General features: G+C 42.1%; 1 protein-coding gene across 8 annotated transcripts in view; it reads right to left on the reverse strand.

The window, feature by feature from the left end:
- Nucleotides 1-21,089, reverse strand: part of NCOA2 (nuclear receptor coactivator 2) — a 271,388-nt gene that overhangs the window by 110,421 nt on the left and 139,878 nt on the right. For 5 of the 8 annotated variants that reach the window (XM_090040140.1, XM_090040137.1, XM_090040138.1 and 2 more), the window contains 3 exons: nt 14,637-14,741; nt 5,179-5,289; nt 2,620-2,792 (listed from right to left, as the gene is read on the reverse strand). In XM_090040140.1, the coding sequence (XP_089896266.1) occupies nt 2,620-2,792; nt 5,179-5,289; nt 14,637-14,722 (370 nt within the window). In that variant the 5' untranslated portion in view covers nt 14,723-14,741. The remainder of the gene's footprint in view (nt 1-2,619; nt 2,793-5,178; nt 5,290-14,636; nt 14,742-21,089) is intronic. The other 3 variants (XM_090040142.1, XM_090040143.1, XM_090040144.1) reach the window with 1 other exon arrangement.

The following is a 21,089-nucleotide window of genomic DNA, read 5'->3' on the forward strand; positions in this document are numbered from 1 at the left end:
GAGCAGAGAGACAATGAGGGAGATAAGTAACCAGTGAAAAAGAAGCATAAAGAAGGGAAGTGCCTGAAAAGTACTGAGGGAGGAAAAACAAATGGTGAAAAATGTGCCAGAGCCTGGTTAAAAGGGACACTCAGCTGTGATGAGGTATAGTTGTTCCATTAGCAAAAGAAAAGAATGGAATTACTGGATTAACTTTTTGTTACTGTAATATTCAAAACACTAAGTAGGAAAGCTATTAGTGTGCGCTGAGCTATATAAAGAGTAACATCTTGGAGTTGCTTTTTCATAAGAAAAAATAGCTGCTTACAAATCAAACATAACTATTTTACTGTCAGCAATCTGTCAATCAGGCTTTTTACATCAAGTAGCTTTATGAGACAAGCTGGGACACAAACAAAAATAGTTTCACATTTTTTTGTCCATATTAACAGCCCTTCTAGCTTAGTTTGTCACTCAACTCACATTTATTTAATGGTTTGATTTTCTTTATGTTTTATATTAAAAAAAAACACTATTAGGTTTCCTCCCCTCCCCCCTTTAAAAAGAAAAAAAAAAGATGACCAGGACTTTCTGCCCATGATATCCATAACTTGAAGTGAATTACCTGGAAAATTAACTGAACAAAAAGTTTTCCATTATTTCTGATTTAACTTTTCGAACTAACAAGCAAAAATAAGTTTTCAGACTAGCCACCAGTAGCTACTTCTGGAATATCAGGGAATGGTCAGAAGCAGTGATGGCGTAAGTGGTGGGAAACCGGTTTTCCCATACCACCTTCTAATATGACCACCAACCAAACCCAGAGCATTTTTAGAGATTCCTTGTTAATTCTGAGGATTCATGAACTATAATTCAGGCCTCCCAACTCATAAAATTGAATTAAAATTATGAGGATTAAACAAAAAAGATATATTGAGTTAATCTTTATTTCAGTTTTAAACCTAGTTTCTGTGGTGGGCACTCAGGTGGTATTTTGAAGCTTTCCTCCAGAAACTTAAATTCCTCTATATAGATGACTTCAGGACACAGGGCTATTAGAAAAATCACCTAAAATTATGATTATGAGAGTTATGATACAATTAAAAGAGTTAGCTAAACTGTCATAGTGGATGATTAGATCCCTTTGCTCCTGTACAGCAACAGGCAAAAAAAAAAGCTTAAACACAGAATTTTGCTGCACCAGGAAATAAAGATGTAATCAAACCAAAGTCAGAGAAAGCTCAGTGGAACTTGTGTCATGTAACAGCCTACATCCCAAATTACAACTGCAGAAGTTAGATTCTATTTCATCTGCAGGGCACCAAAATGGATTCAGGATTACACTTTTAGATGCCTATTTCATACAGTGCAAATCTCTGAAAAAATGTTAATGCACCTCCTTCTGTAACATACCCATCATCTTAGCTGTAAGACAGTCACAAAAATAGTAAGGATGAGAAGGACCAATTCATATTTTATGCTGTCTTTTTTTCAGGAACTGGAGGAGGGTGGTACCGAATTGCATTTATGTGCCTAAGTTTAATAAATGGAGTGGGATCTAACCCAAATCCTCAGAAGCCAGACCAACATGATATTTTCATGTTCTTATAAATTCCAATTTTCAACATCTTGAATTGGTGCATCAAAACTACATATTTTCCTAGCTATCTGTTAAAAACAAAAAAGGACCAAACTGATTCAATGCACACTCTTCTTAAGTAAAGCACTCTGGAATCCACAGCAGCAGAGTACTTCATCTGCACACATCTGCAGAGATGCATATACTTGGCTTGATATGAAGGCACTGCCTTTCCAAAGAAAGGTAAAAGAGTACATTCTAAAATAGAAAATATGACTGATATGGATGAAAGGGAACAAAACCTAAAAGTTATTCTAAAAGCAGGTCATAATTTCCTCTTAACCCTCAAGGAAAGCAATATGCACATACTTCACAAGTAGGAATTGACCTCAAGTTCATGCTTGTCCAGATTTACTGGTGCCACAACAAAAACCTTCATTTTAAAAGAAAAAAATATAAAAAGCAAAGAAATACAGAACTGAGCTCCTAAACAAAGGACAGGAAGAAATCTGTAATGTTTTCTGGACTAGTATTTACAACAGAATTCCAACTAGAGATTAGGGTACTCTCAAATCTATTGCAATTCAGGATAGAAGATCATAATGTAGGGAATATATACAGTTCAGTCCACAACGCCTATTCATGTGAACAAAACAGAACAATAACCAGAACAGAACAAACTTTCATACTGCACACTTAAGCATTACTCCTGACTTTCAATTAACTTATGCTATGTATATATATATATTTGTTTCATCTACACTATACCTTAAAATTTAGTAATAAAAAAATATGATTGACTTTAAACCCATTAAATGAAGACTTACATGAGATTGATTCACTCTCCACTTTCTCCATGCTGTTTATGGATTTAACAAAAAGCCTATTTATAAACTACTCAAAATGATCTAAACACCCTTTCCTAAAATAATACACTTCACTAAGGATTTAAATAACCATAAATATCTTGGAATAAATCAGAAGACAACACTGCACTTGACAAAAACCCCAAAATAGACACAACATTAAAATATTCAAAGGCATTTAACTAGTGCTCTTACCTTGTTCTTTTATCTGACGAATTTGCTTCACAGTTTCTTTTAAGATTGCACATTTGTCAGGTTTAAAGTTAAAGTTGTCAATATCATTAAAATTTGCAAAAATCAGCTCTGCAAGTTCTTCTATGTATTTATTCTCCTGCTCACGGTTACGTTTCTCAGTGCTTCTTTTAGGGCTGAAAGCAGAATTAAAATGTGCTATTTTTAATAATAGTTCAATTGTTGTGTGTTAAGTCTATTTGAAGGTGATATTACAATCTTTAATCAAGGCATAACATAAAATTTCAAGAAACAAAACCAATGCCCTTTCCTCAACAAAATAGTTTCTCAAAACTCTACATAGAAACAAGGTAGTTCGCTCAAAATGGGAACTTTAAAAAGGACACTTATCACTTGTTATTCCCCCTCCCCATAAATGAGAATTTAGTCAGTAAATAAATCTGCAGGTGGGAGGTTGAAATTTCATATAAAAGTAGATTTAAACAAGCACTGCATATTTTCCTCTGTGTTGAAAATCCAAACAAAACAAAACAAAACAATAGAACATGGATGGTGAAAGCCCTAGACAGTAGATTTGAATGGCTGAAGGCTCCTTTATTACAGTTAGTACCAGAGTAAGAATTTCCTCTTAAGTTTTCTTGTTTTTATCCAGGTAACATCATGAATTCTCCTCATGAGTCTGTCCTAAATCAAATATATTAGATGCGTAAAATGGGTCCATGGCTCATATTTTCTGAATGGAATAGCTGAGTATTGTCTTCCTTCTGCTCTGGCAATTTAGTTGCCCACTGCCTAACAAGTTTAGACAGTATGCGTGCACGTCATATTTTTCCTGCAAGTTACCCACCCAGCAATAAGGGTGGTTCCTTTATTGGACATGGTTTGTACCTGAGGATCAAGCTATGCGTACATATGACTCAATTCTCAAGATCAGAAAAGTAATGTTTCTGGATCCCCAAACCCCACCAGAGGGTATAAAGATAAAGGATCATCCTTCATTCTGTTTGCCAATTCAGAATTTCAGCAAAGAAAGACTAGCGATTGAATGCCAGTTGTAGGATCCATATAAACAAAAATACTATTTTTAATTCTTCAGATATATGCACATGCGATTCCCCCAAATGACTGGGAGGCAGGCCCACATCTGGAAGATGTAACTTTAATATTGATACTCCTAGAGCAACACAAGCATAGCAAAAATGTTGTAACCTTAACCCTGTTTTATTAAGCATTAAAGTTCTGCCTATTAAGCTAACTTCCATCCCTGTGGAAGCAAGCAGACATAGCAGTTGCACTGTAACAGCAGATGTACATTCCTGAGCCCGTGCTCCCTCGCTCCTTTTAAAATTGTTGCAAATTATTCTGCTTACAGCTTTAATGTTTGGTAGGAGGAATATGCCAGCAATGTGGTAGCAATTTGGAATACACTGGTTAGTTCATTTACATATTCTCTAGAAGGAATTGATTTGTCCTTTATCAACGCTATTTAATCAATAGAAAGGTGGAGTCTAAAGGACTGTCCTATCTGAAGAAATATACAAAGACACAGCAGTGTAGAGTTTTTCTTCCTCTGGCGAAGAATAGGGCTTTGGTAAAAAAAACCAAACAAATAAATCTGATTTAAATAAAAAGTCTAAAACTGTTTTTGGAATAAATTCAGGATGAGGTCTCAATGAAAACTAGAAGAAGAAAAGGCAGCCATGACTTCTGGGAATGCATTGACCTATGTGGCTCAAGCAAAGCCCACTAAGAAACCTGTACTGAGAGTAAGATGGTGAAGAGACTGGGTTCAAAGGGAGTTTTCATGAAACCTATGGAAGCCAAAGAGATTTGGAGAAACAGAGGCTCCCTAGTTTAAGGAAGGAGGGTCAGAGCATACTGAACAACTGGATTGAATGGTGGCACGTGGAGATTCTTTCAGGACAGACCTTGAGAGAATTACCGAAGAAATGAAGTGGTTTTGAGTTATATGGTGAGGGCAGACAGCAAATCTTCCACTTTAAGAAGGTTTTCCTTCTGGAAGGCTTCCAACTTTGGAACAGGATTTCTCACAGTCCTAGTAAGCACTCTCTAATAATAGTTTTTAGCTACTAAAATCCAGTTAAGTTTCGTGATTTTGTATTCAGATACAGAATTTATCCCTAGTTTTGTGATATTATGTCAGTAAGTGTCAATAGTCAAGTTGATATTTGGCATGCAATCACATAGCCAGAACCTGTCAGGGAATAATTATCTGATCAGGATCAGTACAGCTGTCCTATTTGATTTTTCCTATCATTTTGGGTATCAAAGGGACTGGACAAATGCATGAGAGGGACAGCTGAGCTGTACTGTCTGCTCCAGAGGAGAGGGCTGGCCCCAGCCCTCTGCTCCTTAGCTGGAGGAGTGAGGGCTGGCTGACAAGTGGGTGGAGCAGGGCAAACCCAGCTGAGGATGCAGATCAGTCTATTGGAGGGTGGGACTGCCTCCGCTCCCTCCCCCCCCACCCCCCCCAAGCAAATCCCAGCTGGCATCTGGGGCCAGAGAGGAGTGTTAAAACCCACTTTCCCTGCTCAAACTTACTGCTGGCTGTGACTGTGGACTAAAAATCCCAGACACCTGGAAGCAGGAAGAAGTGATGAGTAACCCTGCAGAGTCCTGCTGCTGTAATTCTGGACTGCAAATCCCAGAGACCTTGAGGGCATTAGGAAATAGAAATGAACACACATCCAGAAAGCCATGCTCTAGTGCCTGCCCTCCCCCCTGACTTCTGGCCTGAGCCACTGCAAGCATGTGGCTGCATTTCCTGAATCAAAGGTAAATGCCTGTTCAATTCTGTGTCAATTTAATCTGTGCTGTTTAAACTAATCTACAAAGACTGAATCAATTCAGCCTTGGGCTTTTTGACTGTCTGTACCTAGCCAATCTGACTGCAGCCTGACAAAGGTGGTGACTGGACACTTCCCTATTGATTTACATAATATATTACACATATTATCTGTGAAGATCTATGAAATGGAATTCATGAAAGCTAGGAGGATCGTCTCAAATTTTAGGAATTTTATATGAAGACTCACCTCCTTCTGGAATCCATATATTGAAAACAGATCCAAGGGAATAGCCTAACCTATTCCTGATGCAACTAATATGTACCTTTTAAAGTAAAAATGGGGGGAAGTTTACTATTTCTGACAATTCTATGCATTCTTCCACTGAGTTAATGAAGGCAGGATACAAGATGAAAGCATGTACAATCGTGTATTTAATGTTTTGTAGGTTGTTACACAGACTTCAGCCATTCCTCTAATGGATGCAGATGGATGTCTCACAATTACAATACAGGGCCTCAATGTAAAGGCAGATGTGTATCGTGGTTGATAGATTTTGACGATGGACTCAAATTGAATGGATAAGAATTGACTCATTCTGGAAAATATGCCTTTGATGATCTGATGAATTCTCTTGTCTTTGATGGCTGAAGTAATGATTTGTTGACATATATCTTTGAACACCTAAGGCAGGAGTTTAGGGCTATGGTGAATTCCCAATAGGAAAAACTTCTGTTTGATAGATATGGATTGATACGAGTGCCTTTTCCTTTCTTAACCGTGTAGCCACCACCACTTGACATTTTGTGACTCTTTCTGATGCTGTGAAAAGCTCAACTGTACCTTGGATTGATAAAAATCGGGTCATACAATGAATTGGAGATACTTCCTGTGTGCTAGATGGATTGCATATAATTCTTACATGTCAAGAGCTATGAACCACATTTCACTGTGGCTATCAACTGTAGAAAATGGTTAAAAATCTTCCAAGAAAATCTGTTTTCCTTCCTTGGAAAATAATCAGTAGGTTAACAGATTCTCTACTGGGTCTAAGGCTGATATCAGAAGGCTGACTTCTCAAAGCTGAGAGACTAATAGTATCAAAGTGGGCCTAACATTTCTGAGCAGTACTAGGGCCTGCATAATTGATAAACATGTCAGTGTCTTCAAATGTAAGATATTCTATGATATTTTGTACATCTTGGGATACCTAGCACCTGAAGCCATGAAGCCCTTCTCATCTCTCTCATAATAAAACAACTATAACACACTATAACAGTGATTCTCTACCAGGGTGCTCTGACAAACACCTAAACAGGATTCACAAGATAAACCCAGAGATTTCAAATAGGAATTCATAGTGTCAAAAACATTTTGACCTGTTGTGGTCCTTCCAAGTTCTTTGCAACAAAACTCTTCTATTACTTTTCCATAGTCAAGAAACGAGTGAAAGCTGAGAGCTAGTATTTCCTGAGGTTGAGAACCACTGCTTTGTTAGGAGGATGAGGCCATCACAAGAAAGGCAATACTTGAAGCCTGATGACTTTGAATATGCCTTTGACTTTGATGGCTTTGAACCAGGAGGTGGATGAGGCCTTTGTCAACTAACTGATAGAAGCTTCCAAATCACAGGACCCAGTTCTCATGGGGGGGATTTTAATTGGGACATCTACTGAGAGGGAAATATAGCAATGCACAAGCAGTTCAGCAAATTCTCGGGATGTGTTGGTGATAAAATTTTTTGATATATGTGGTAGAGAGACCTACCAGGTAGGAAGCTCTTCTCAACTTTCTACTTATAAACTGGGAAGAACTGAGAATGTGAAGGTGGAAGGTAACTTAGGTGACAATGATACCTAGTCAGATGGTGGCAATATAGAGAAGGATCTAGGTGGCTTGGTATATCACAGACTTAATGCGAGTCTGCAGTGTGATGCAACCGCACAAAAGGCAAATATGGTTTTGGGCAGCATCCACAGATACAGCTACATTAGGTGCAACACACGGGAGGTAACAGTGCCTCTCCACTCAGCATAAGTTAGGCTTCATGTAGAGTATTATGTGCAGTTTTTGGCTCCACATTTTAAAAAGGATGTCGAAAAGTCAGAGAGGGTCCAGAGGTGGGCAACAAGAATGATAAAGGATTTATCATAGGGGATGGGCTCCACCTTTCCCCTAAAGGTAAGCGTGTGTTCTCTTCCAGGTTGGTGAACCTCCTTCGGCGGGCTTTAAACTAGGCTCGTTGGGGGAGGGGGAAGATGAGGGCGGAGGAGACAATGAACTACCAGGCCCAGCAACAGCCAGCGAGCCCAGACCAATGGTCAAAAGGGAGAAACAGGTAAGTGATGGGGGACGGGGCATTGCTGAGACTAGGGGGTCAGTGGGCACAACCGTTGGAGGCCTCAAATGCCTCTACACGAATGCTCGAAGTATGGGGAAGAAGCAGGAGGAACTCGCCCTCCTCCTAGCTGTCACCAGCCCTGACATAGTAGGGATCACAGAAACGTGGTGGGACTCATCGCATGACTGGGCGGTGAGTGTCAAGGGCTATAGGCTATACAGGAGGGACAGGATAGGAAGGAAAGGTGGAGGAGTAGCACTCTACATCAAGGAGGAATATACTTCCTCGTTAATTAGCAAGGGGGTAGAGGGGGGGCACTCTGAGGTGCTCTGGGTTAGAGTAAAAGGCAGTCCAGGGGAGAGAGACTTAACGGTGGGAGTCTACTATAGACCTCCCAACCAGGGAGAAGAGCTCGACCAGGAATTCTTAGGTCAGCTCACAGAGGCAGTGAGGGCTAAGGATGTGGTCATCATGGGGGACCTGAACTTCCCAGACATCTGCTGGGAGGAGCAGTCAGCCAAGTCTGATCGCTCACGTCGGTTCTTAGCCAGAGTGCAGGACCTCCATCTAACCCAGGAGGTGCACAGCCCCACCAGGGGAGACGCCTTGTTGGACCTGGTGCTGGCCACGGGTGATGACCTGGTGAGGGGGCTGCGGGTGATGGGCCACCTGGGAGACAGTGATCATCGCTTGCTGGAATTCACCATCCAGCGTAAGGTGGCAAAGGGCTGCAGCAAGGCAACAGCCCTAGACTTTAGGAGGGCTGACTTCAACAAGCTAAGGAGGATCGTTGGGGAAGCGCTGAGGACCCAGAGGGGAAGGGAATCAGATGTCGAAGGTGTGTGGTTGCTCCTTAAGGAGACGATCCTCCATGCCCAAAGGGAGGTAATCCCAACAAGGGTCAAAGGGAGCAGGAGGGCACATAAACCCCCATGGCTCACTAGGAGCATCTGGGAATGTCTCCTTGCTAAAAGGGAGGCATACACCCAATGGAGGGATGGGGTCATCACCAAGAAGGACTATGTTACAGTCGCCCGAGGATATAGGGGGGCAGTAAGGAGGGCCAAGGCAGAGATGGAGATAGGACTAGCTTCCCGGATTAAGGACAATAAGAAGTCCTTCTTCAAATACACAGGGGGTAAAAAGAGGGTCCCGGGTAATGTGGGGCCCCTGCAGGACACGATGGGCAACTTAGTCATCACGCCAGATGACAAAGCTAACATATTTAACGATTTCTTTGCCTCTGTCTTCCTAAGTAGGGACCAGTTCAGCCACCTCCCTGCTGGGCCCCCCTCGGGCCCCGGGAGAGACACGCCTGGGCCAGGGGTTAGCGAGGAGTTAGGGTACTTCTGGAGAGGCTGGATGTGTTCAAGTCCGCTGGTCCGGACGATCTTCACCCTAGGGTTCTACAAGAACTGGCCGAGGTCATTGCGGGACCCCGGCGCGGCTCTATGAGCACTCGTGGTGCTCTGGTGAGGTGCCGGAGGACTGGAAGAGGGCCAATGTGGTCCCTATCTTCAAAAAGGGAAAAAAAGAGGACCCGGGAAATTACAGGCCAGTTAGTCTTACCTCAATCCCGGGTAAGCTCTTTGAAAAAATTATCCTGGCACACATCCAGGAGGGCCTTGCGGGGGAATGCATGCTCAGGGGCAACCAACATGGGTTCATCAGTGGCAGGTCTTGTCAGACCAACCTGGTGGCCTTTTACGATCAGGTCACCAAATCATTAGACGCAGGGGTTGCTGTGGATGTAGTCTTTCTGGACTTCCGGAAGGCTTTTGACACTGTCTCTCACCCTGTCCTCATCAAAAAGCTGGGAGACTGTGGTGTCGATGCCCACACGGTCAAATGGGTCGCCAACTGGTTGGAGGGCCGCACCCAGAGGGTGGTAGTGGATGGGTTCTTCTCGACCTGGAAGGACGTGGGCAGTGGGGTTCCGCAGGGCTCGGTCCTCGGGCCCGCACTGTTCAACATCTTCATCAGTGACTTGGATGAGGGGGTAGAAAGCACCCTGTGCAAGTTTGCTGATGACACTAAGATGTGGGGGGATGTGGGTGCACTAGAAGGGTGCAATAGGCTACAAGCTGACCTTGACAGGTTGCAACGGTGGGCGGATGAGAATAGGATGGGGTTTAACGCTGATAAGTGCAAGGTGTTGCACATGGGGAGCAAGAACCGGCACCACACTTACAGGTTGGGGAACTCCCCTCTTGCCAGCACGGAGACGGAAAAGGATCTTGGAGTCGTCACTGACTCCACAATGAACATGGGCCGGCAGTGTGGGGAGGCAGTCAAGAAGGCCAACCGTACCCTGTTATGCATCCACAGATGCATCTCGAGCAGGTCCAGGGAGGTGATCCTCCCCCTCTATGCGGCACTGGTCAGGCCGCAGCTGGAGTACTGCGTCCAGTTCTGGGCGCCACACTTCAAGAGGGACGTGGACGATATGGAAAGAGTTCAGAGGAGGGCCACTCGTATGATCAGGGGTCAGCAGGGCAGGCCTTATGAGGAGAGGCTACGGGACCTGAACCTGTTTAGCCTCCACAAGAGAAGGTTAAGGGGGGACCTTGTGGCCTGCTACAAACTGGTCAGGGGGGATCAGCAGGTATTGGGGGAGTCCCTGTTCCCCCGTGCGCTGCCAGGAGTGACCAGGAATAACGGTCACAAGCTGGCGGAGGGTAAGTTTAGATTAGATATTAGGAGGCGCTACTTCACAGTCAGGGCGGCTAGGGCCTGGAACCGGCTTCCAGGGGAAGTGGTGCAGGCTCCTAGCCTGGGGATTTTTAAAAGGAAGTTAGATGAGCACCTTGCCGGGGTCATCTGACCCCGGTGCTCTTTCCTGCCAAGGCAGGGGGTCGGACTAGATGATCTACCTAGGTCCCTTCCGACTCTAGCTACTATGAAACTATGAAACTATGAAAGGTAAGTCATACAAGGAAAGGCTGAAGGAGCTAGGCAGAAAAGTTGCTTAAGACGGGACATTAACAGCAGTCTTCAAATACTTGAAGAGCTGCCAGAAAGAAGAAAAGCTTCTTTCCTCTTTTGCTGCAGACAATAGGAAATGGAGCAATAGCTTGAAGTTGTAGCAAAGTATGTTTAGACTGGACATTAGGAAAAATTTCTTCAGCGTTAGGACAGACTGCCTAGGGAAGCTGTGGACTGTCTAATCACTGGAGGTGTTCAAGGAGGGGTTGGGCAGCCACTGGTCAGGGATGATCTAGGGATAGCCATGCCTCCGTTCTGCAACGCATATTCCCCATGAATCTGGGCTTTAATGGTTGCCGCATCAGACTAGGAGGGAATTCCACATGCATCCCCCTCCTTCCTTCCCCAGCTTTCTGCTAGACGTGTCAGGGGTGTTTGTTTTTTTAAGCCTTCCTCAGGGACGGTGGGTGTTGGCTGCAGCCAAACCCAGGAATTTTGACTTAAGTGTGCCAATACTCTTGCTGGGACTTAAAGTTGGAGGCTTCTAGCTAGAGGGACTTACCTCTCTACTTAGGATCAGAACAACTGCAATATTTGGAAGGAAGGATATTTTACTCCATGGTCAGATTGGTATGGACTGTACGGGGTTTTGCCTTTTTCTGTAGCAGGGGCACATGGCCATCTTCCTGGGATCTCTTGGGAGTGTATTAACAATCTTCACAGCAGCATGATGTTGGCCACTATGGTCCACTTGCTTTACCTGTGGCAGGTTAGGGTGTTGTCTTGTGTTGTGTCAGGGTTGACTGTGTAGGTTTGCTACAAGGTTAGAAAATGAATTTGTACAGGGTGATTTTGATAGGGATAATTCTGCTTCAGCAGGGGTTAGACTAGATATCCTATGGAGATTCATTCCAGCCCTAGTTCTCCATGATTCTCTATGACCACAAGATGATAGAGTTCAAGTTCCTACGATAAGGAAGAAAGACCAGTAGCAGAAGAAAGACACTGGACTTCAGAAAAGCAGACTTTGGCATACTCAGGAAACTGGTGGGCAGGATCTCCTGGGAGGCAAGTCAGAGGGGAAAGAGTCCAGGAGAGCTGGTTGTACTTCAGGGAGGTTCTTTTAAGGGAGCAGGACCAAACTATCCTTAGAAGGAAGAATGGGAGGCCAGCCTGGTTTGACAGCAATCTCTTCAAGGACCTGAAACTCAAAAAGGAATCCTACAAAAAGTAGAAATTTGATTATAGCATTAGGGAAGAGTATAAGAGTATAACAGGGAAAAAATCAAGGCGGCCAAGGCACAATTTGCAATGCAACCAGCAAGAGGTATAAAATGCAATAAAAAGGTATTCTTCGACTATGTCAAGAGTAAGAGGAGGACCAAGGGAAGCACAGGTCCCTTATAGAATGCAGAAGATAATCTAGTTACAGATGCTGCACAGGAAGCTCAAATATTTAATTTTACTTCACTGTTCACAAATGGGGGCAGCTACCAGATGATCAGTGCAGTCATCTCTGGCAGCAAAGACAGTGAAAGACAAACAGCCTACAGTAATGGCAAAACAAGTTAGGAATTACTTAGAGTAGCTAGATGCTTTCAAATTGTCAGGGATAGATGGGATGTACCCCAGGATACTAAAGGAACTAACATGTCAATTCCTTCAGTATCCCTATCCAAACCATCCTATACAAATCTATAAACAAACAGACCTAAGTCAGTACAAACCCTAATTTTCTTCAATTTCTATGAAACCATCCCAGTACATGAAGTATGCATTGAAGGGATGAAGTCATGAAGGCCAAAGTGCATTTGGAGTTGCAGCTAGCAAGGAATGTGAAGGGTAACAAGAAGGGTTTCCATAAATATGTTAGTAGCAAGAGCAACAGTCTCAAGCTGCAGCAAGCAAAGTTTAGGTTAGATATTAGGAAGAATTTTCTCTCTAGAAGGGTAGAAAAACACTGGAACAGGTTACCCAGAGAGGTGGGATCACCATCCTTGTGGGTTTTCAAGACCTGGCTAGACAAAGCTTTGGCTGGGATGATCTAGTTAGTGATGGTCCTGCTTTGAGCAGGGAATTGGACTGGATGGCATCCTGGGGTCTCCTCCAACCTGGATTTTCTCTGACTTCTATTATGTAATTTTAGAGCCATTAGCTACCCTCTTTGAGCTCCTGTGGAGGTTGGGTCAGGTCACCAGATGACTGGAAAAAGGCAAATATCCTGCCCATCCTTAAGAAGGGGAGGGGGAGGATCCAGGGAATTACATACCAGTTGATTTGACATCGATACCAGGGAAGATTGTGGAGCAAGTCCTCAAGGAATCTATAGTGAAGCACCTACATGAGAACAAGGTGTTCTGGTGCCTGAGTCCAGAATGGATTGATCAAGAGCAAGTCATGCTTTACCAACCTGATTTCTGTTAAGTTGACAGGCTCTTTAGATAGGGAGAAATTAATGGATGTGATATACCATGAGTTTAGCTAGGTTTTTGACATTGTCTCACATGACCTTCTCATTAACAAACTAAGGAAATACAGACTAGATGAATACTGTAAGGTGGATATGCAACTGCTTCAAGCAGTCATCAGTGGGTCAAATATCTAGTTAGGAGAAGGCATCAAGTGGACCTCCCCAGAGGTGTGTTTAACATCTTATTGTTCAACATCTTAATTAATGATTTGGATGATGGGACTGAGTGCACACTTAGCAAATTTGCAGGTGGAAACACCAAGTTAGGTGGAATGGTAGATACTCTAGAGACTAGGGCTACAATCCAGAATGACCTGGAAAGACTGGAGAAATGGCTTGCAATCAATCAGATGAGATTCAACAAGGACAAGTTCAAAGTCCTGTACCTTGTACAAATACACAAATGCATGCACAAATACAGATGGGGAATGACTGGCTAGGCTGCAAGTAGCACAGAGAAGGTTACAATAGACCATAAGTTGAATATGAGCCAGCAGTGGGACTCCTGTTGCAAAAAAAGCCAACAGCATGCTGGGTTATATGAATAGCAGTGTCACTTGCAAATCAAGGGAAGAGATTCTTCAGCTCTGTTCAGCGCTAGTGATGCCTCATCACTGTGGCCAGTTTTGGGCCCACACTTCGAGAAGAATGTGGATAGATTTGAAAGAGTTCAGTACAGAGAAAAAAATGATTAGAGGCTTGGGAAGCAAGACTTATGAAGAAAGGCTGAATGAATTAGGGTAATTTAAATCTGGAGAAGAGAAGACTGAGAGGTGATTTGATAACAGTCTTCAAATACCAGAAGGGCAGATTGAGCTGTGGCAGTAGGGGACAGAAGTAGGAGCAACTGCCTCAAACTGCAGCAGGGGAAATTTAGGTTGGTGAGCAGGAGGAACTTTCTGATTATGTGGATGGTCAGGCATTGTAACAGGCTACCTAGTGAAACTGTGGACTCTATCCTTGAAAATTTTCAAGAAAAGCTTGGACTCTTGCCCAGGATGGTTTAGTCAGGGATCATCCTGCCTTCAGTGTGGAGCTGGACTGATGAAATCATGAGGTGCCTTCTAGCCCTACTTCCTATGAATGGGTTCTATTGAAATGCTGGTACAAAATGTTGAGGGGAAAAAAAGTTTTAATTTATTTTGTCTTACAGAACAGAATATATTTAAGGAAAAGCTTTTTTAAAAAGTGCTTAAAGGGAGAATCTGTAGGGGACTAGATCCTAATTAGCTACATTTTATAAAAGATTCACTAAGTGGTAGCAGCCTGGTTCTCTCTCCCCATCACAGGGAACAGCAGTCCAGGCAGGGGCAGGTTTAGCCTAACATCATGCTGTTCATAGCTTCTGATCCAATGCACATAACAGGCATTTGCAACTGCAGTGTTATCTACTAGGACAAATACTTAAATAAAACTACTTAGCATGTATACACTGATGTATTTTTCCCAAAGGTCTTCAAAACTTAAGTGGTCTAACCTGGGTCCAAGCTGATCAGGACATTCCTTTCGCTTTCTTGACTCTGCCCTAGATGGGTCAGAGGAATTTTCTCCCATCCCACTCATCTTGAACACATATCAGCAACTGAAAAAAGAAACAAATAATGTGTTTCAGTAGAAGGAACTCATTTCTCTTATACTTCTTAGTGACTTAGTCCCCATCCCCCCAGCAACTTTATTTTTACCACAAAGAATTGCATTTTAGATTTGCAAAGTGCTGATATAATTTGTCTGAAAGATGCAACACAAACTAAAATAATGCATTTGTGCCCTTACAAAATTATACCCAGCTGTTTACTTACAGAAAGTTTTCCGATGGCCAATTAAACCACTATAATGGTTTTTTGTTTTGTTTTGTTTTTAAATCAGCAGTACGATGGTAAGACAAGTAAAATTTGTGTTTAATTGTCCAAGGTTAAAGCAGAAGAGGGAAGAACAATGTCAAACAATAACGTGTCAGAAATTAAACACAGTTGTCATAAAACGGCAACACGCATAGCTTTAGTTAAAAGATGAAAGCCTCAAGTTTTCACAAGTGCATGAACAATGTAACTGAATTATAACATCAGCGAGAATTGGATATCTCCAATAAATGCACATTCAATTTTGTAGATAAAGAACAATTAAATCTATCTCATAGGGCAAATTATTTGCTAAGCCAATATCAATTGAAAATTTTTACAATAGGACACAAAAGCTCCAAACAATGATCAGAACTGCATTGTGCAACTGCACTGTACAAACATGTAAGGTATTTATTTCCTGTCCCAGAATACTCAGATAAGTGCAATATGCAGTAGATGGAAAATCAGATAAGAGACAGATGAGAAGATAAGGAAGTAAAATGAATACATTATGGATAATGAAGTCAGTCTCAGTTTGCCACCTGGAAAGCCACCATCAATTTTGTAGGATCATGCCATAGATAAATTTTTCAAAATAATCTGAAAGAAAACATTGTAAAAAAACCAACCCCTCTCCCCCCCACCAGAATGGTATCTTCTTGTTCACCGATCATGCTGTTCAAAGATTCCAGTTTTCAAAGTATATCTTGTTACATATGGAAACTAGAGATGTTATGGAGATGCCTTATCTATAAGAAATGCCCGCTTCAAGTTATACACCACTGAAAGCACATTTTGATGGACTTAATGAAACTACAAGCCTCATAAGGGCCCTCTGTATAGGTGAATTTTATTTCAGTACCTAAGACTGAGACAAGAGACTAAACCTGCTGTATAGCAGCTCCTTACAGTGCCTTGAGAATTGAGTTATTTTGTCTTGCTACTTATTGAGAAAAGAAAAAGCAGCTTAACTCTGCTACAGCTAGTTGCTAGGCTCATTTCCTATAAAAAAAACACACCAAAAAACCTAGCTATAAGGAATTTCTAACTTTTTTGTTTTCAATGAATGGATCCAGATTTACAGGATGTCACTGTACCAACATCTCAAAAGGCATTTTGTTACTGCAAATGAGCCAGACTTCATCCCATATGGATTTGACAATTAGTAACATTAGTTTATATGCTTCAAGGTAAGATAAACGGTACAACTAAACTATGAACATTAAAGTAGCCCCCCGTCAATTGTTTATACAGGAAATACATTTTTGCAGCATTGTTAAATACTGTATTCGTCTAGCATTATATATATATATAAGCTTATGCAGTATACAATTCCTCAAAATGATCACTTTGAAAAACAATTATTTCTCTCAATAAGAAAGCATTCACTCAAAGAATACAACAAGGATTATGCAAGATCTTTAAGTAACTCTCCAACAATGAATTGAAGTGTCCCTAAGTTCCCTGTAAATAAAATCCACAACATTTAAAAGACTGCCCTGAATGAGATCTAAAATACTTTGCAAGACTTAAAATACATGGTGCTGATCTTGTTCTCATGAAATATTTATAGGAAAAAAATAAAATTAATTGTGCGTAGTTTAACATTTCCAAAGATCTCTTTTGATTATTTATAGGTGTGGTGTGTTTCCAGCACAAAATAGCTAGAGTTCTTCCTCACTAGTTCTCAAAGATTTTTGGCTTGGTGAGAATCAGTTGGGTTTTACAGGGAAACCAACCTTTGTGCTCCTTACCAGCTTCAGTATTTTGATGAACTGGACAAGGAATTCCCCAACCTTTAAGTATGATTCACAGCAGAAATGTATTTTTTTTTTTATGCCCAACAGGCCAACCAAATGTCTTCTTAACAAGCTGGAATCTAGTTAGCTAATATCTTTGGAGAAGCTCAACTATAGGTAAGTGGTTTCTTTTTTTCTAAGGCTGCAGGTCTACAGTTTGAGATGAAGTTATATATTGCTGACCAAACCTCAGAAGATAATATGGTCAGGCTCCTGGTTATCCACTTCCTTGTCCAATTTTAAAAAAAATGTTTTGCTTTTCTTTTCTTTTTTCTTATGTGATTGTATACTGGGGGGTGGTTTCCGGGAATAAAGTACTTCAAGGAGTACTTGAGTTTTTTATTGAGTTTATAATTCAAACAAACATGAACATTTCTGAAGTGGTTTAATATAACTTTGAAGCACTTCACACCCCAAAAAGAAAGCGTACAATCAAATAGGTTTGGCCAGCAATATATCACTTAGACTGCTAACAAAAAAAAGATATATTTTCTGTATTACTCTGCGACAGAAGATGTGGAAAACACCTACTAGCAAACCGGCTCCAAAAGCTTGTTTATGAAACTAATCAGAAATTTTAAATAACCTATTGAAACAAACTCTCTTGTGAACTAGTTTAAGATGGGAAGATCCTCAAATTACAATGTTTTCCCTCTTAATATGAAGCAAGTCTCACCACTAAGTGAATATTTGTTTCAACTCTAAAATAAATCAGGGTGAAGGATATCTAAAAGGGAAGGGACATATAATCCCTTTCCACTAGGAAATTAAAAAACTAGCTGTTCAGCACAAGACCATGAAGACAAAATATGATACCAGCCATGTTAATATAAAAACAGATCAGCAATTTTCTTTTTAACACCTGGGCAGAGATATGGGTCACTCGCCAAAAAAAGAGACCCTGAAATATCACAAACTCATCTTATTAAGTTTAATAAGTAAGCCAGATAAGTAAGGCTACTTCCATAAAAATAAACTCAGGATTTCTTATCTTCAATCCAGATATTCCCTTTTAGTGGCAATGGAGCAGGTTATCCTGCTGAATCACTGCGCTTGTCAGACAAACATACTATATTGCTTGGAAAAAAAGGTTGCTCAGTAACTGTTGCTCTTGAGATGTACTGTCTCTGTGTATTCCTCTCTTGGGGATGCATGCATCTTGTGCACCAGCACCTGGAATTTTTGCCTAGCAGTGGCCACTGTACTATGCCTGCAAACTAAGGGCCCCTCTACACATGCAGGTAAAGGTGCAATGGGTTCTAACATGCAATCCATACAGTTGTGCCTCCTGCCATGCTACAAGGCACGCAAGACAGGATGCAGAATTATGGGATCATGCAGGTTCCATCATTTTATATTGCCAGTGCAGGTGGAGCCTGGGATCACAATCCCAGACTCCCCCTGCACCACCTCCCACAGCTGTGAACCCCATGACTGACAGAGCTCAGCAGGGCTCACAAAGCTCCTGGCACTGCCCCGACTGCGAGCTCCACAGCTCACATCAGCTGCAGGGTTCACAGTGGGAGTTGCAGGACTTCCAGCAGGGAGAAAGCTGCCCTACTGCAAGCCACATGACCAACTATTCTGCCCCCATTGTGAGCCCCACATCCAACAAGGCTCAGTTGAATACTGCCATCACTGTGAGCCTTATCAGCTGCTTGGGCCATCAGTTGATGGGGCTCCCAGCCACAGGGGAGCATTTAGCTACATGTTCAGTTAACAGCTTGCTTAGAACAAGCTACAAAGTTATTAACCGTTTTTTGTGAAATAACTTTGTAGTGTATCACTTGTTTTATCATGCCATTGAATGCTGGCATGTAGCTGGATCACAACTTAAGGTGTGATTACCTGGTTAATCATACCTTAAGTGTAATGTGTAGAGCGGGCCCCAGTGCTTCCACACCCATTCCCAAAGGCATAAAAGAGGGCAGAGCAGATTCTCAATTCTTTTGCCAATTCAGAACGTAGGTGGCAGGCGGAATCCAGGCACAATACTACTATCATCATTGCAAGTTACCATTGTTTTCTTCTACAAGTGCTCTTCTGTCTGTACTCTACCTTTGGTGACTTTTACACAGTAACTTGATCCTAGAGATGCATCCTTCAATCTATTTAAATACTGATTGTAATATAGCTCTGCCTCTATGAACGCAGGTAGATTTTCTACAAATGTCAGAAATAGGAATACTTCAGGAAGAAGCTGCATATATCCTTGTGGAGTAAGCTGTAACCTGACTGGGAGGTTTTCTTCTAGCTATAGTTCAATACAATCTAAGATCAGTGGATCCATGTCTTCATTTCAAAGCATTCCATAATCTAGACCCTGAATATTTACTCCATTCAACTGCATAGTCTTAGGAGTAAGTAAAGACTAGGCACTTTCCAAACATAATGCATTGTATTTATCCAAACATAATGTAAACCATCCATCAATGCTCATTAAGAACCTGGTGCTGTGTCAGTACAGTATGTCCCATGACTGACCAGCTCCTCTCATTTTCAAGGCTTCTTATACTACCCTTTGACAGCTGGTACCCTCCACTGTTTCTGGAACAGTTAAAGGAAGTACAGTAAGTTACAAAGAAGTATGAACTTGCCTGGTTTATGCTCCTAGCAGATGTACAGACAACCAGAGTGTACTATAAGGAACTGGTCTTGGTTTATGTAGTTAAGTAAATTGCACACTAATGCAGGGGTGGTCAATCTATGCATGTGTGCCACAGGCAGCGTGTGTGTGGCACACAGCAGACTGGGCATGTGGCAGATAGCACAGAAAATAGAAGCAGACTAGGCAGCAAGCACAGGGCAGGTAACAAAAAGCAAAGCAACAGATCAGACAGGGAGCAGAACAGTCAATAGGGCAAGGAAAGGGGATCATAGGGGCATTTAGAAAGGCTGCAGGGCTAAGTTGTGGCATGCCTGCTAAAAAGGTTGGCCCCTACTACACTATAAGGGGAGTACTGTAGCCCCAAAAAAGAAAGGTCCTTGGCATAGCCAGCGTGGAGTTTCATTTCACTTTCATTCTTCTGAGGCTTCGGAAAAGAAAATGGGTAACTGAATAGGCTGGCTCAGGTCTGGCACCACCTTAGGTAGACATTACTGATACAGTCTAAGATAGACTTTGTCATAGTTGAAAACAATGTATGGACAGCCTGCCATGAATACCTGTAATTTCTCTATCTGTTGAGTTTCTATAATTGTCACTAAAAAGTCTGTTTTCATGCGGAGGTGGTATGAAGTATCTGATGCTTATGGTTCAAAGGAGGACTCCATCAAACCAGCTAAAAATGTCATTAGGCTCCTAGGAGGAAAAGGACACCTGTAATGGGGAAAATACCAGTATAAAACCCTTGAGAAATCTGTTAGTTGTCAGAATACAGGGTGACCTTGCATAGGAGAGGGTGAACTGATATTGCTGCTAGCTGTACTCATAGAGATAACTGAAATCCCGACCCTCTTAATAAAGGGAAAATATCCAACAGCATAGGAACATCATATTTTACGTGGGATGATGATGATGCTCCTCCCAAATAGTGAACGTTTTCTTCTTGGCCCTTTTAGTTAGCTGTTGTGAAGATTTTTCTACTCTGAATCAAAATCTCCTGAACATTTTTGGAGCAAAATTCCTCCATTTTAATTAATCAAGCAATATCCAGGTCATGAAGTAAAGCAAAACTATATCTGGATGAAGATCTTTCTACTACTCTACAAAACTGTAAGCAGACTTAGAAGTACAATCAATGGAGGTTGGATGTCAGCCAGAGTTTCATTGGGTCTGCGTACCAAAACTATTTAGATCAAACTGGTATTATTAGTATTGGCATAATCTAAGATTTTGAAAAGGGGTGTGTATGCCAGATGCTACTGGCACCAGAGGGGTTACATGCAACCCTCCCAGCTCCCAATGCTCTCCCCATGAATGGACAGCACACTGTGACAGGAGTAGCCAGAGACTTTTAGTCCCTGAAGCAAGTAAGACCTCCTCCTCACCCCATCAACTCCAGTGCTCAGCTGAACTTTCATTCCCAGTCCCATACCACCACCCCAGCACGGTTTGCCAATGGAGGAAACTATGTTAATTATTAGAGCTATGTAAAGCTTCAGTAGCCTATTTGATTTGGAGGAGATTCGGCCCGATTCAGAGGTTCGGACATAGATTGGACAGCTACCTCCAGCTGGTAAGCCTGCTGGGGTTGTGGGCGTAGGGAGGAAGAACTGGGGCTGGGGCAAGCTGCACAGCCTGGGCGGGAGGGGTGTTACTTGGAGAGGGGACTGGGAGGGGCTGGGGAT

This window comes from Crocodylus siamensis, chromosome 3 (genome assembly GCF_052110815.1).
Source record: "Crocodylus siamensis isolate JL-2025a chromosome 3, ASM5211081v1, whole genome shotgun sequence".
Classification (NCBI taxonomy): Eukaryota; Metazoa; Chordata; order Crocodylia; family Crocodylidae; genus Crocodylus; species Crocodylus siamensis.